At 50.3% G+C, this 16,723-nt stretch overlaps 1 protein-coding gene across 1 annotated transcript in view; it reads right to left on the reverse strand.

Moving 5' to 3' along the window:
* The window catches only part of NKD1 (NKD inhibitor of WNT signaling pathway 1), a 112,814-nt gene that overhangs the window by 24,033 nt on the left and 72,058 nt on the right, over positions 1-16,723 (reverse strand). Inside the window, exon 4 of the mRNA XM_064273516.1 lies at positions 12,731-12,797. Within this exon, the coding sequence (XP_064129586.1) occupies positions 12,731-12,797 (67 nt within the window). The remainder of the gene's footprint in view (positions 1-12,730; positions 12,798-16,723) is intronic.

A 16,723-nucleotide genomic window follows, 5' to 3' on the forward strand; every position in this document is an offset into this window, starting at 1 on the left:
ACCGCAGCCACGAGGAGCCGATTCGCGGTATTTACCAAATGACAGCTCTCTCCCACACTAGCTCCCAACCTGGCATCTCTCCACCCCCAGCAACTGCCAGATTAAATGCATTACTTGACCATCTTCACCCGGCTCCCTTTGATGTTCCCTTCCCAAGCTTCAAAATACCTTTTGGAGGGAGATCAGACAGCATTAAACAGAATTACTAATTAATTAAGCAAAGTTAAATTTTAAACACTGTTTGTTGTGTTAGCCAAAAGCCTGAATAGAACAGACTTTTTTCCTCCGCCGAGATCAAAGACAGGCTTTTCCCTCTCCCCTCCCCCAGTTAAAAAAAAAGGGGGGCGGGGAAGAAGAGTGCGCTTGGCTGTCCACTGGGGAAAGTGAGGAAATACCTGAATGTGGAGGCTTTGATCACTCACGGGTCTGGCGTCCCACCCCCAGGCTGGCCCGATGGGAGGCGTCAGCGGCTGGTTTGGGACCGCATGCTGGTAGAGCCACGGTCACTTTCTCTGTACTGTTTACTCTGGCAAAAAGCAGTGACCCAGGCAGCAGGATGGCACAGCCCACCCAGCCAGAGCTGTTGACAGCTGGTGCCACCCAAACAGCAGGAAAAGAAGGGCTGTGAAATAAAGCAGCCCCAGCCCCCCACAGCCCCACCCTCCTATGCAGCCTGGCAATGGGATGAGCACCTCAGGGCTCTTCCCCTGGGGTTACTTGGGAGTTGCTGACCTGTGTGCATTGTCCAGCTCCGGGAGGCACTGTTCAAGAGACGGACATCAGAGATTTGTGTATTGCTTATCACATTTCCAGACAGACGGCAGAAAAGTGTCTTGAGGACGGGCACCTTTTGCGAGTCTGCACAAGTGCACTTCGGAGCTAGCAGGGTGCCGTCTACTCTCACTCCATCCAGCAGTATATTCTGCACCATCCTATGGGGTTCTTCTGACCGCTACACAGGCGCCTGCCACATCTGCCCAGCTAAAAACCTATTGCTGTCAAGTTCATTCAGCCTCATGGTGACTCCACGGGTTGCAGAGTAGAACTGTTCCATAGGGTTTTCTCAGCTGTAATCTTTACGAAAGCAGGTCTCCTCGCCTGGGTGGGTTCAAGCCACCAACCTTTAGGTTAGTGAAAAGCAAAGCCACTGCCATCCAGTCAGTTCAGACTCTTAGCGACCCTACAGGCCAGAGTAGAACTGGCCCATAGGGTTTCCAAAGCTGTAAATCTTTACGGAAGCAGACTGGCACAACTTTCTCCTGTGAAGTGGCTGGTGGGTTCGAACCGCCGATCTTTCAGTTAGCAGCCTAGCTCTTAAGCACTACGCTACCAGGGCTCCTTCGGTTAGCAGTCAAGCACAAACTTCGCCACCCAGGGACCTATCTGCTCAGCTAGACTGTAACTGTTCCTGAGCGTTGAGGCCCATCTTGCTACTGCTCCAGGCCTGTCCACGGTGCCTGGTACATTCCATACACGCTCAGAGCAGGCATTCCACGGTAGTCTTCTGAAATGCACCAAATCCTACAGGTGGGATAAGGCTGGCTGCATAACAAACACACATTAAGTTCTGGCTCGGCTGAGGTTGGGAACTGGCATGGGAAGAAGGGATGGTTGAAAAGGGGTTGGTCTGTTCCTGAATCCCATACTTAGGCTAAAATCCAAACCCTGGATGCTATCAACCAATGTCAGCTAATCTTAACACAATCCAGAAAGGCCTGGTTGATGTTAAACTTTGGAAGAGACTGAAATTTGAAACACAGTTATGACTGAATTCTCCCCACTAAAGACCAGAAATTGCTAATACTTCAATGCCTGGTGGACACCTCTCTCAGCCCAGTTACCTGGCAAACCCTTCTCAGTTGATACAGCGTAAGATTTAACACAAGCCAGAGCTTCCTTGCTGGAGGCTGGACACTCGCCCTAACGTATCCACAGTTATTTCTCAATTGTCCACGTACAGATTATCTGCCACAAATATTTGAGTCTCAGGATGGCTTGCCAGGATGTTTCTGAGTCCCCGACCCTCTGACAGCAGCTGTTCGAGGGAATGCAAACGAACTTTAATATTAGCCTATGCCGAATATAATTAGACAGGGAAATCTGCTGCCAGTAAAAAGAGAAAGATATCACATACACATTCCAGGCCAAATGGTTTCTTGCATAATCTGTACCAGGCTGTCATTAGGGGCCGAGGATTCTGGAGATGCACAAACCTGTTTGTCAACGCAAGCACACACATGGGCGGGCTGCTCTGGGGATGCTGCTGGGGAAGTCACTAGTTGCCAGTGCACATTCAGGGGATGACAGGACGCTCATCTGTTACACGCCTTATTTCATTAAATCCTCCTAACTCCACGAGGAGCGTGTTACTATTCTCATTTTACAGCAGAGGAAACTAAGCTTACAAAGCAAAACTGATGAAGTTGTCTTCCTCCATAAAACCCTCCAACCAGGTACCATCAAGTCGATTCAAACTCATGGCAACCCCGTGTGCGTCCGAGTTGAACTGTGCTCCATAGGGCTTTTAATGGCTGATTTTTTGGAAGTAGACCACCAGGCTTTTCTTCCAAGGTACCCCTGGGTAGACTCAAACTGCCAAGCTTTTGCACTGCCCAAAAGCCAAACCAAATCCATTGCCTTTGAGTTGATTCCAACTCATGGCGACCCCATGTGTTACAGAGTAGAACTGCTCCATAGGGGTTTCTCGGCTGTTGCCCTCGGTGGGAATAGATTTGATGGCGTGAGACAACAATATTTACAGAAACAGATTACCAGGACTTTCATCCGCAGCACAGCTGGGTGGGTTCAAACTGCTAACCTTTAGTTTAATAGTCAAGCACAAAGCGTTTGCCCCATCTGGGACTTGCTAAAATCCTCCACTAGCTAGCTCCCTTTCCACTAAGGTTGAGCTCAAAGCCTTCCACGTGGTCTTCTGAGGCCGACCACGGCACCGGCTCTGCTGCTTCTCTGCCCTATGTCTTCATGGAACTTCCTTCCATTTTCTGACCCTCCCATGCTCTCACACTGTCATCCCTGCCAAGAACAGTATTTTCGTTTCTCCAACTTCTGCTCATTCCGAGTCTTCAGTTTAAGCTTCTCTTTCTCTGGGAAGCAAGCCCTCATGCCCTGAAGGGCTAGGTTAGGTGTCCCTGCTAAAACAAAAAAAAAAAAAGGTGTCCTCAAGTTGATTCCAACTCGTGGTGACCCCATGTGTGTCGCAGTTAAACTACGTTCCACAGGATTTTCGATGGCTGATTTTTTGGAAGCAAATTGTCAGGGCTTTCTTCCGAGGCACCTCTGGGTAGACTTGAACCACCAACCTTTCAGTTAGCAGCTGTGTCGTGTGCCTATATTATATCATTATTCTCATTACTCACTTAATTGTCTGACTCTTTCTACTTTAGTCCCAACATACAATACATTATGAGTCGGAATTGACTCAAGGGCGATGGGTTTTTTTTCTGGTCGCAAAATGAAAAAAAAAAAAAAAAAACACCCATTGTCGTCAAGTCAATTCCGACTCATAGCGACCTTAAAGGACAGAGTAGAACTGCCCCATTGGGTTTCCAAGGAGCGCCTAGTGCATAATAATAATTTTTTTAAACCAAGAAACAACAGTAAGTAGCAGAACTGGGATTTGAACCCAGGTGTGGAAACAGAACCAAAGTGCCAGGTTCCTGCTCCCGGGCACTGCTCTCCCCACCCTGTCACACCACAAGAGTTGACACCTGTTCCTGCCTGTCCAGCAACCATCCCCATTCTTCTGAGAATAGCACAGCGGTTTCCTTTTGAGGAGCCACTCCTCCCCCACCCTCAATCCGCAGGGTTTGTGGAGGGTGGATCCCACACCAGCGTCAGGCGTGTACCCAGGCCTGACCCAGCTCATTTCATCCTGATGGCCACGTGGCCGGTCCTAGGTCAGTACCAAAGGAGGCTTTATTGTGAAGCTATATGTCTCTTTTCCATTTTTCCCCTTGTATCAGGTGGTGTGGGCTGAATATAGGCGTTTTTGGGGTTTCACTAAGGGGAAGTTGAGCAACAGATATATTTATTTAGGTTCAGCAGGATACATACATGTCGTTCATGGTCATAAAAGAATAAAAGAATCATGTATTCTTTTTCTTTAAAAAGAACCCCCAAAATTGTATAAGCCTGAATCCACTCTGGTCAGTAAGGTGAGAGTCAATCTTCTGCAAGAAATATTGAGACTTGCATGCTCTCTTTCTCCTGGGATTGCTGAGCTTATAGGACATGACAGCCCAGAGCTGGTGGTAACCATCTTTGGCACCTTAGGGGGAGAGGCTAACACAGGAGGGCAGAGGGAGAGATGATGGAGAGGGAAAGACAGGCAGTGAGAGAAAGAGATGAAGAGAGTGTGTGTATGTGCGAATGTGTGTGTGTTAGCGTGTGTGTGTGTGTGTGTGAGTGTGGAGTATGTATGTGTGTGTGACAGTATGCATGTGTGTGAGTAAGCGTGCATGTGTACGAGTGTGTGTATCAATGTGTGTGTGTGTGTGTGTTGACGGCATGACTTGAGCTCCTGGATCCAGTGAGGCCTTTTCGAGCAAGACCTATCCTGGGATTTTTTAATTCCAACTTAAGCAAGTTTGAATTGTGTTTCAAAAAAAAAAAAAACTCATAGGATCCTGACTTAACTAATCCATCACTTGGAGCTCCTGCTTTTCAGGAAAAACAATGACAAGAACAAAACCAAAACAGTAATTTACTCAGTGCAGTACTCTCTAGGGTGGCTGCTGGCTTTTGCCACCAGTGGGCGTCTACCCCTTCCTGGGTACAGAAATGCCACTGGGATTCTTTTTCTCCCCAGGCTGCATTTTACTGTTAGTAGATTTCACTTAAGGACCAGTCGTGGCTGAGGGGAAATAGCATTCTGGCCTTTTTTTCTCATCAGAGCACAAGGTTGATGGCCACTCCGCTTTGAGGTTTGAACAGGATTGAGACACGGAACATCTGTTCAGAGAGGGAGGAAGAAACGCCCAGAGAGGGAGAAGGAAAAAACCTTCTCTGGGCTAAAAATATCATGTCCCTTCCATTCTTCCCCCATCCCCACCCAAGTTAAAACATATGATGAAATTCAACTTTTAAAATCTAACCCCAAGCTACTTGAAACTATTAAAGCCTCCTCAGTATCTGACACAAGTCAGAATTTCCACTGTTCAAGCTGAGCTTTTATGAAGAACAGACTTGAGAGAAACCGCCTAGGTAACAAAGTCTGCTTGTTCTCTCTGTCACCACACGGAAACTCGGGCTTCTGGGGGACTGCAGCAGAGTGGAGTCAGGGCCGGCTGACACTCCCTGACAGGACAGGCTCTGAACTGAGGGGAGAGAAGCCAGCGGGTGTGGCCTGCCTGCCCCCTCAGGCTGGGGTCCCTGCTGCTGATCAGTGAACTTCTCGTCCTTTCACACTTCCAGGGAAGCAACCAGCCAGCCCTACGGCTGCCCGAGAGGCCTGAAGAACCAGCGACAGCTACTTCCTGAGGAAAAGTCCTGATTCTCTCTCTAGCCCAGCCGCCCCTGAACTCCAGACTCGGGTATCTGTCTACTCAGCATCTCTACACGGATGTCACAGTGGCATCTCAAAACCAACATGTCTGAAAGCAGAAGCTTGGTTGTCACCTGCCATAGCCTCCACCTCAGGGATGACACCACTTTAGTTTCCTCAGTTTCTTAAGCCGGAAGTCTAAGGTTCTTTCCCTCATGCACATCCTCAATCCCACCACCTTCTGTTGTTGTTGCTGACCACCATCAAGTCACCCCCGACTCGTGGCGATCCCACAAACAAAACACTGCCCAGTCCTGTGCCATTTCCATGATGAATTGTGGAGCGAACTGTTGTGATCCATACGGTTTTCATTGCCTGATATCCAGAAGTACATCTCCAGGCCTTTCTTCCTAGTTTATCTTAGTCTGGAAGCTCCATTGAAACCTATCCAGCATCATAGCAACACACAAGCCTCCAGAGACAGACGGCTGTGAGCTGTGCTTGAGGTGCATTGGCCGGGAGTCAAGCCCAGGTCTGCCGCACGGAAGGCAAGAATGGAAGTCTACCACTGAACTACCACTGCCCCTCGGCCACCCTCCACCCTCCGCATGTCCCAGACCCGTCCACTTCTCTCCAGCCCCACAGCTCCCACCCTAGGCCAGTGCTCAGCCTCTCTCGCCTGCACTATTGGAATCACCTCCTCCGCTTGCTCTCACATCCCCTCCTCCCTCCCCTCCCACACATCCACCCTTCCTGGAGCCATAATTCTCTCGTTAAAATGGAAGTCAGGGTCTAGCACTCACCTGCCTGAAACTCTCCAATGGTTTCTCTTCAAAAGTGTGTGGTCTGACCCTGGCTGACCGCTGCACCCTCATTCCCTCATGTCTCCTCCTAACACACTGGCCTCCTTTCTGTTCTTCCCCAAACACCAAGCTCCTTCCATCTTGGGGTTTTGCTCATTCCTCCCAGTTGCCCTCCCTCTGTGTCCTCCCATGGCTGACTTCTTCCTGGAATCTGTATCCCAGCTGAAATGCCACTTTCTCACTGGATGTTTTACCTCTTTGATGAGCACTGGAAACGTGTGTGCTTATTTGCTGACTTCTTTACTAACCACCTCCTCCCTCACAAGAGCACCCTGACAGCAGGGACCCCCACGTGAGCAGGAATTCAGTAAACACATGTTGAACAAGTTGGGGTTCTCTCCTCAGTTTGCGTGTGACCTTGGACATGTCACCTCTCCTCTCTGGGCCTCAGTTCTCATAGGACGAATGAGGGGACTAAAGGCCTCCCAAGGAGAGAAGCTACCTGACTTCAGTGACTTCATAGGACCAACTTTCATTCTTCTCACCACCACACACCCACTGCTGTCGAGTCGATTCCAACTCATAGCGACCCTGTAGGACAGAGGAGAACTGCCCCCATAGAGTTTCCAAGGAGCACCTGGCAGATTTGAACTGCCAACCTCTTGGTTAACAGCTGTAGCACTTAACCACTATGCCACCAGGGTTTCCTTCATTCTTCCAGTAAGTATTAATTGAGCACTTACAGCATGCCAGACCTGTGTCATGTACTTAGGGGCACAAGGAAAAATTCAGGGAATTTTTGGACCTGCAGAGCCTGTGGGTCAGCTGTGTTCCCCAGCCATGGGAAGAAGTCAGCCATGGGAAGACACAGAGGGAGGGCAACTGGGAGGAATGAGCAAAACCCCAAGATGGAAGGAGCTTGGTGTTTGGGGAAGAACAGAAAGGAGAACTAAAAATTCTTTAGTTCTCATAGGACTAAAGAAACTTTGAAAATAGATTTTCTTTGATCTAGACCGGGTAAATCATTATAAACACAGATTGGCATCTCTAAAAGAAAACTGGACCCTATGAAATAACAGAAGCCTCTGGGTGATGCAAATCGTTAACATGCTCGGCTGCTAAATGAAGGTTAGAGGTTCGAGGCTACCCAGAGGCACCTCGAGAGAAAGGCTTGGTGATCTACTCCTGAAAAACCAGCCATTGAAAATCCTGTTGAGCACGGTTCTACCCTGACACACATGGGGTCACCACGAGTTGGAGTCAACTCAATGGCAACTTGTAGTGGTCGTGACATCTTGCTCTGTAATATATGGACCAGGGTTTATATGAATTACCTCGCTGTCTTCATGATAACCCTGAAGAATAAGGGCTAAGACAGCCTCCAATGAGGAAACTGAAGCACAGAGACGTTAAGTGGCTTTCCCAAGGTCACACAGTGAGTTGTGGTAAAGCCAGGCTGGAGCAGGGGTCTGACTTTAAAAGCCTATGCAAATTCCCACAGTCAGAATAAAGGAAGGAGGGAGCCCCTCATGGACTGACAATGGAGGCAGAGTTTGGGGCTGGCAAGCTGTGAGCTCCCAGCTTTGCTGCCCCCCGGGTCTTGGTCCTGATGCCACTGCCCTGCGTGGCTGGGGAACACAGCTGACCCACAGGCTCTGCAGGTCCACACAGGGTCAGGCCAGCAGAGAGGGGACCACTGGGCAAACAAGGCCAGGCCAGCAGCAGTGACTGGGTGGACTGGGCTGGGCCCCCGAGGGGTGGGGTTGCCTGACTTCAATGGCTTTGTGAGCCTCTTTCGTGAGAAGTAGGGCCAGCAGCCTGGACTGGGTGCTGTAGAGTCAACTTTCTACAGAGAATGCCAAGCCGGCTGCACACTGCCTGCTTTCACCCCAAGCAAAGAGGCCAGGAGACAGGAAAGAGGCACTCAGGGGTGCTGGGGGCAGTGTGCAGACTAGAGGGTGAGACAGGAGTGAGAGAAGAGGCTGGTCAGGGGCAGGGACAGCACTGGGTAGACAGGCAGAGAAGGGCAGCCAGAGAGAAGGCGCTTGCAACCATTTGTGGTCTTTTTCAATGGAAGGTTTTCAGTGGGAAGTCAGGAAGCGGGGATGGGGCAGTGGTTGCAGGGCGATGGGTAAGGAAGGCACCCTTGGACTTGGCGTTTCCTGGAGGCCACTCAGGGTGACATGGGTCTGCCAAACAGGCCTGGCACCAATTTCCACCTGAGGGCACAAGCCACAGGCTGTCACCACCGGGCGTCCTGCCCACCAGGTGGCAGGGAAGCCAGGTGGATGCTGGAGGTGAGTGGGGGCCGACCTCCTCTGTCCTCATATCCCTGTGGTCAGCAGAGGGAGGGTCCTTCTCCCCTGCTCCCCCTACAAGCCTCACCTCTCCACCCCTGCCACACCCAGGCAGCTCACCCAGCCTGGGGCTTTTGATGTTTACTCTGTTCTTTCCACAGTTCAAAAGGAGCTCTGCAGCCCCAGCCCTCTCACCAAGCCTGGCCTTAATCTCCCAGCCCTTGCGCTCCCAGCTGGCCAGTTAAGGCGGTTAAGATGGCTGGATTAGGGCCGGCTTTACATAACAACACGGGAGCTAAAGCCATCCTCTCCTGGGATGGCTAAAAGACTTCTTTTTATCTTCAGGCTTCAGATGGCCTTTTTTCTCCCTTAAACAGCCCTCCAGCCTGCCAAGAGGCAAAGCACCTGGCCAAAGGGAAGACAAAAAAGAGATTCGGGGTTCCGCTTTCTCTCCCTTGGCTGGTAGCACAGAGGGACGCCCACAGCCCCACGACCCCAGGCAGGAGATGGCTCTCCATGGCCAGGACTCAGCCAGCACCCATTTCACCAGGCCCTGCCGTGTGGTGGCTACCATCCATAGCCACGTCCCCTGTCCTAGGGTGGTTGGGCTCAGACTTCTGCGCCAAGTGTCACTGGGCCCAGAGTCCCTCCAAGGAACCTTGGGGGTCCAGCAGGCAGGTCCAGGCCCCCAAGTGGCCCAAACCAGGGCAGCTCCACGCTTACCTGCTTTGTTTATTTATTTATTGTCTTTAGTGTTTAATTCTACCACTAATTTTAACTTCACCAGGGATACAAGATTACATCTTCTTGTAAAAATTAAAACATTAATTACAGATAATGCTGAAGTCCTCTTTGGCTATGCTTTCCAATTTTAATCTTCTCCCAGGTCCAGAAGGAATCACTGTTACTGTCTGTCTAGATCTCTCTCTACAAAATTATATACATGGTATCTAAAAAGTCCTTGAGTGGTGCAAATGGTTAACCTACCTGGCTAATAACCAAAAGGCTGGCAGTTCCAGACCACCCAGAGGCACCTCAGAAAGGCCTGGTGATCTTCTGAAAACCCTATGGAGGAGCACAGTTCTGCTTGGACACACGTGGGGTCACCATGAGTCAAGACTGACTTGGTGGAAACCGGTTTTTACGGCACCTGGGGAAAATGCAGGGTAGTGCTTTTTTTTCAATATAAAAGATATCATACTGTATGCATCTTTCTGCAACCTGTTTTATCTACCTTATATTTTGTGCTCCTGGGTAAGCTTTTGTTTGAAAAAGGGGACTGAAAAGTTTGACTGCCAGCAGCCTAGACCAACCCCTAGCTGGGAAACTGAGGCAGGCTAGGGGCTCCCAAGCTCCTCCCTCATCATGGTGGCACTGAGATGCCTGGACACCATTTGCAACTGGCAAGGCACCCAGGCTGCCACCACCTGGCGGGTATCTGCAGTGTCAGGCCAAGTGCCTGCCAACAACGTGCCCTTTCCTTGACAGGTGCTGGGACCCTCAGGCACCTCCTATTTATCTCCAATCCATCCACCTATGTTTGTAAGTGCCACCCTACACAGTGGTTCATTCTCCCTACATGTTGCCCACATTCTGACTGCCCACTAAGTCTAGCTCCACATCCTTGCTCACCATGTTACAGAGGGGCACAGCTGGCTCAGAGAGGAAGGGGCCTGCCCAAGATCACACAGCAAGTCGCTGCCAGAGTCGGGGGAGGAGCTAGGTCTTTGGGCTCTTAGGCCAGTGCTCCTTCTGCTTCACTGTAACAGGGCTCATGCTTTGAACACAGACATTGAGCAAGTGACTCTCCCTTTCAGAGGGAGGTAGGTTCTGTGGGCAGGCTGTTGCACATCTATTCATAGCTAAAGACATCTCATTTGAAACCAACTATGTGATTTCAGGCTTAGCCACAATGGGACAGAAAAGGACTTAGTTTTCAACTCCAATCAATGGTCTAATAAATGATGGATAGATGGAAAGACCAAACCAAAACCAACCCACTGCTGCCAAGTGAATTCTGACTCACAGCAACCCTATAGGACAGAGTAGAACTGCCCTATAGGGTTTTGAAGGCTGTAAATCTTTACAAAAGTAGACTGCCACATCTTTCTCCCACAGAGCAGCTGGTGGGTTCGAACCACTGACCTTTTGGTTAGCAACCAAGTTTTTAACCATTGCGCCATCAGGGCTCCTTAGGTGGCAAGTCAGATAGAACAATAGAAGGATGATAAGTGGAAGATGGTTAAATGGATTAAGGAGGGAGATGGAAGACAGAGGAGGATGGTTGGTTGATGGACGAGCGATGAGGGATGGCTGGCAGAGGGAAGAGTAGGCAGATGAGCAAGTACACCATGGACAGAAGGGTGGATGGGTGGGTGGGTGGATGGGTGGATGGGTGGATGGGTGGATGGGTGGATGGGTGGATGGGTGGATGGATGGATGGATGGATGGATGGATGGATGGATGGATGGATGGATGGATGGATGGATAAGAGTGCTGGATGGATGGGTTATGGATTTGTGTCTGGGTGGGTAGATGGGTAGATAAATAGATAAGTGGGTGGGTGGGTGGGTGGATAGCGAATGGGTGATGGGTGGACAAAAGAATGAACTGGCCGGTAAGTCACCATATGAATGAGTGAATCAAGAGATAAATGGAATAAGTGTGAACATCCATGAATCAGTGTCAATTCCCAGGACCTATATTCTACAGAACTTTTCTAGGCACCAAATCCTGGCATCTATCCACAGAGCCAAGGATGACAGCCGAGACTTGGGGGAGCTCGGGGAATGGTGAAAATCACAGCCACTGCACCCCTGAGTGAAAGCACCAGGTCCACAAGCAAACATGCTCAAGGGAAATACCCCACAGGCTGGACAGGGCTTTCTGCCCATGAGACCTGCTCATATCTGAACGAAGTTTAGTCCACTGTGATATCTTTAGTCCACTGTGATATCGTGCTTGATAGAAACATGGATCCCCAGCCTGCCTCCAACTTCTAAGCAACTGAGAGAATGTCCTACAACAGGGCTTCTCAGACTCAGTGTTTGAGTGTGTATACGAATCATTTGGGCAACTTGTTAGCATGTAGATTCTGATCCAGGATATCTGGGCTGAAGCCAGAGATTCTACATTTCTAACAGCTCTCGGGCCAGATGTTGTCACAATCTTCAGGTATGGCCCAGGCTCCCCTCGAGAGCCTCTGCTCTCCTCTCGAGGCCCTGCAGGACCCCAAGGTCTGGATCCCCCAGTGACTGCTGGTCCATGGCCTCCCAGCTCTCTGGCCAGCTGCCCACCCCTGCCTCAGCAGAGCGGCCTTCACCGTCCTCTGGCTGTTCTAGTTTGGTGGTTCTCTGATTCTGAATAAAAAAGGGAAACGCTATTCCATTCAGCAAATACTTCAGCTCCAGATGCCGTCTGCTCCTTACCCGCAATCTGGGAGTTAAGCAGGGAAAAAGCCCTTATTCCTGGTCTACTGATGTGGAAACTAAGGTTCAGAAAGGTGATGTGGCTTGCCCAAAAGTCAAACCAGCTGGCCAGCGGCCAGCCAACCCTCTCTTCTAGCATCTTTCTATAACATGGCACAGACTCTTGAAGAAAAGAAGGGGTGAGAGCTACAGAGGAGAGAGGGGAGAGGCTGGCTGGTACGTGTGTGTGTGAGTATGCGTGTGTGTGCATGCGAGTGTGTGTGCGTGTGCGTGCGTGCATGTGTACACACTTGGGCACCATGTGAGTGATGTGAATGGAAACATTGAGAAACAAAATAGCTACTTTATATAATGAGGGGCTTCACACACAGCCCTAGAAGGTAGCTCCTATTATTATCCCCAGAAGGTGTTAGCTGAGGTTAAACAACTTGTCCAAGGTCCTACAGCTAATACAGAGAGGAGCCAGGGTGTACGCAAGGGTGGGCTGGCTCCAATCAGTGCTTGGACCTGTGAAGTGCTGCCCTTCCCTCTACTCCTCATGCCCAATCCCACCCCACCCCAACCCCTCACCAAGAGTCAGAGTCCTTTTCCTCAGCTTTGTCTGCAGGTTTTCTGGAGAGTACAAGGGGCAAGTGGCAGACCACACACCGCCTCCCGCCGCCTCACTGCTCCAGGAAGAGAGCAACTGACTCCAAGTACCTTCCAGCCGAAAGTCCTCCTCCTCCTCCTCGCTGAGTGTTTCTCTGAAGACTTCGCCCGTGAGCTCCTAGGAGAAGACAAAGCAGGGACATTAAGGCATTGTCACGGTCAGGCAGGAACACAGCTTTGGGACATTCAAGGTCAGTATCACAGGTCACAAGGAAGCAAGCATCTTGTTCTGATTTTTCTGGTGGGAATTTAGGTCAACTGAGATGTAGCCACTTAAAAAATTGGTTATCACAGTGCTTTTTAGGAAGTAAGTTTTCTCCGCCTACAGCCCTCCAAGAAACACTACACAGGACCTCCTTATCCCTTAGAAAGATGGCTCCACCCTCTACCTGGGGTCTGCAAAGACAAAATCAGAAAATGTCCCTGATCCATCCCCTTGAGCCAGCTTGGACACAGAACCCGACCTGGAGCCTTCCCTGTGGGCCCCAGAAGAGGCCTCAACTTGGATTCTTCCTCCAACGGAGAGTCCTGGGCCACTGTCTGGTAGGTTTATAAAGAAGACAGAAGGGCTTCTGCCCTTACCATAAAACCCTAACTCTCCAGCAGAACATTCTGGAAGCCACATGCTTGCACCCCAGCTGACCTTTAAAGACACTCCCACATCTCGTGGATGCACACACCTCCCAGGAAACTAGTCTGTTCGGGGCACACGCCCTGCCCGGTCCCACGCATGTGTTAAACACGCTCGACATCGCATTGCACGTGGCAGGGCTTCTTCCAAGCAGCCTGGTCGGACTGCTGCTCACATGCCGTCCGGATGGCAAAGGAAGTTTGGTTGGTGCCACAGGCTGGGAAATTTCCAGGATGTCACCAGACAAATATCCCATCTCTCTGACCCATCCCCAGCAGGAAGGCTCTAGACAGAGAAAAGGCTAGACCGGAGCTTATCAAACTGTGTTCTGTGTTTACATAGGCATTCTGCCAAAAAGAGTCCTGTGATCAAGGAAGATTGCCTTAAACAAAGTTAAACAACGTCCCTTACTGCAGGGGAAGTCCCCTTCCTTACTGCAAGGGAAGTCCCTGGGTGGTGCAAGCCAGTTAACACTCTCAGTTGCTAACTGAAAGGTTGGAGGCTCAAGTCCACCCAGAGGTGCCTCAGAAGAAAGGCCTGGAGATCTGCTTCCAAGAAATCAGCCCTTGAAAGCCCTGTGAGCACAGTTCTACTCTGACACACGTGGGTCGCCATGAGTGGGAGTCGACTCGACAGTAACGGTTTTCTTCGTTTCTTTCTACAGAACCTATCAGGGCTTTAACTGTGCTAATAGCCACTGAGGCTCCCCAAGAGCTATGCTGCAGTCCCCACACCTATTTAGACCAGGGAGGTTTGTTTTTCAAAAGCATCTCATGGGAGTTGTGTTTCAAATAACCTTCTTTAGGAATGGTTCCTCTCTGAGGGAAGAAAAGCGGTTTGGGAGGTCAGACTCCCCGTTTCCCTCTTGATGCCCAGAATGACGCCATGGCAGCAACCACAAGCTGTAAGAAGAGCCCAAACTCAGCCGCCTTCACAAAATTCTCTTTATTTTAAAAAAGTGACAGTAGGAAAAAAAAAAAAAAGAACCCTCTTCCTTGGGGGTGGAGGGGAAATCCAATATCTCAGATCTTTAAAGAAAGCTCAGTGCTCGTCTTGATGGAAGAAGAAAAACGATGCTCTGTAGAGCTGATATCATCAACTGGACACAGCTGGTGGTGTCCTGCGTTTGTATTTTGTGTTTTAAGACAAGCAGCTAACCTTTTCTGGGTTAGGGTGGGTCTTCTCTGTTCTCTCCCTTCTTTCAGAATGTTCCGGGGCATTACACACTCTTTCTTAAAGGTTGGTAAAACGTGGTCATTCAGACTCCCAGGGCCCCATCGAACTTCAAAACCAGCTACTTGATTCCTCCAGTCAGAGGGCTTCTCTCTCCTCCTCCGCCAATTATTATAATCACCGAACATTTCCTGGGCTTGTAAACTGGTTGTTTGTGTTAACAGAGCTGGAGTTGACAGAAGACTGGGAGACGGTGACAGCAAAAGGATGCGCTCGGGTGGCATCATTAGATGGCAGGGACGCCCCGGCAGCCAATTAAACCAGATCTTTCATGCCAGAGGAAGACGAATGCCACCTCCCCTGAAAGGCAGGCCGACGGCGCTTCCTGACAGGTGCGGGTGACTGACTGTCTTCAAGGGAATAAACAAGGCCACCTCACACTGAGGTCTTCTGCACAGAGGTAGCTCGCTATGACCGTGGCCACCACCCTGACTGCACCATGCAGGTCCAACAGCCTTCTGAGGCCTAGCGTCTTTTTGCTGGCACAGTTGGAGGAATTTAAAGACTCAAAACGTCACCACCAAGAAGACAGTCGTCTGGGACCCCTGTAACGATGCTGCCTCACAGTGTGTGGCGCAGTCCAGTCATCATTCTGATGACGACTTTAGCACTCCTTGAGGAGAACTGTCTGCTGGGAGGATGAAGCTCTTGACATACTCACAAAGCAGAGTCCAGGCAAGTTCTGGGGTTGGCCCCTCACCACTAAACTGTGCCCTGCTCGGTATAACACTGAAAACCTCCAGCTCCATGGTCTGCTGAAGCACTGTGTAGGGGAAATGCTCAAAATTCACATCTCCCACCAAGCTCAGAGCTTGTGTCCACAATCCTCAAGCTTAGAATTGCTAGACCAGAGGCAGCATGGGATGTTGAACCAGACACAGGTTCAAGTCATGGCTCCACCGCCTCCCTCACTCTTGCCCCTGGGAACAGCCACTGCCTTCTTGCAGCCTCAGTCTACTCATGTGTAAAAACGGCACAGGAATAAATCACGACAATAATAAGACAGCTAACACTCATTGTGCATTTCCTAGCCAGGCACCTCGCTGAGCATTATGTTGTTGTTAGCTGCCATCAAGTGGATCCCAGTTCATGGTGACCCTGTGCACAACATCCCAATTGTGGATCAGACCATTGTACTCCATAGACTTTTCATTGGCTGATTTTTGGAAGTAGATCACCAGGCCTCTCTTCCTAGTCTTAGTCTGGAAGCTCCACTGAAACCTGTTCAGCATCACAGCAGCACACAAGCCTCCACTGAGAGGCAGGTGGTGGCCAGTGGTGGATTAACCAGGAAGCACGGTACACACCAGTTTGCACTGAGCAAGGTACTGTGCAAGCTTGATTGTATTCACTCGCTAATCTGTGGGAGCAATTTCACATGGGTTTCACCACATCTTGGATGTGGTGGGGGACAAACGAAGTGGTGCACAGCAGATTGGTGGGAAGGCACCAGTGGGCCCTTGCCTACCTTGCTTATTGGGTAATCCAGCCCTGGTGGTGGCTGTGCACGAGGTGCGTTGGCCGGGAATGGAATTCTGCCACTGAACCTCCACTGTCCTCGCTAAGTGCTATCTATATATAAATGTGTGTACTTATATGATATGTTAACTTCTTAAATCGTCCTTGCAACCTTGCTCTTTCTGCCTCTCAAGGAATCAATACTCACAAAAATGACTTGCAAAAACTGCTATGTGTGAGGTATAATTGTCTTCTACAAAGAACGTGTCCCCAACCCTCACGGACCATATGAGACAGGAAAATAATGCTAACGACAGTCACCCCGTCATTCCCAAGCACTCGTGGCATGCAGAGCACTAACCAACGGAGTGCTCACAAAAGCCCCTGGAACCGGACTGTGTTTTCAATGAGGAGAGGCTCCAAGAGGCCAGGCAGCCTGCTCTGGATCAGAGGCGAGCAAGGGGCAGAGCCCAGATTCCAGCCAGGCCCTCCAAGTGCCAGTGCCGACCTCGTGAAGTAGGGGCAGAGCTCCCGTGGGCATGGGGCAGGGTGGCCCAGAGTCCTGGCACTTGCAAGGGATCACATTTAAAGAAGAGCAAGAAAAATCACCCAGCCAGCAGCTCTAGTGGGGTCAGCGGCCAAGTCTAGCAGGACTTAAGTTTCCCACAGCTCTCCCCACTAGGTTTGGGACTGGCCCTGCCTCAGGCCCAGCCCTGGCCAGG

This window comes from Loxodonta africana, chromosome 21 (assembly GCF_030014295.1).
Source record: "Loxodonta africana isolate mLoxAfr1 chromosome 21, mLoxAfr1.hap2, whole genome shotgun sequence".
NCBI classification, from domain to species: domain Eukaryota; kingdom Metazoa; phylum Chordata; class Mammalia; order Proboscidea; family Elephantidae; genus Loxodonta; species Loxodonta africana.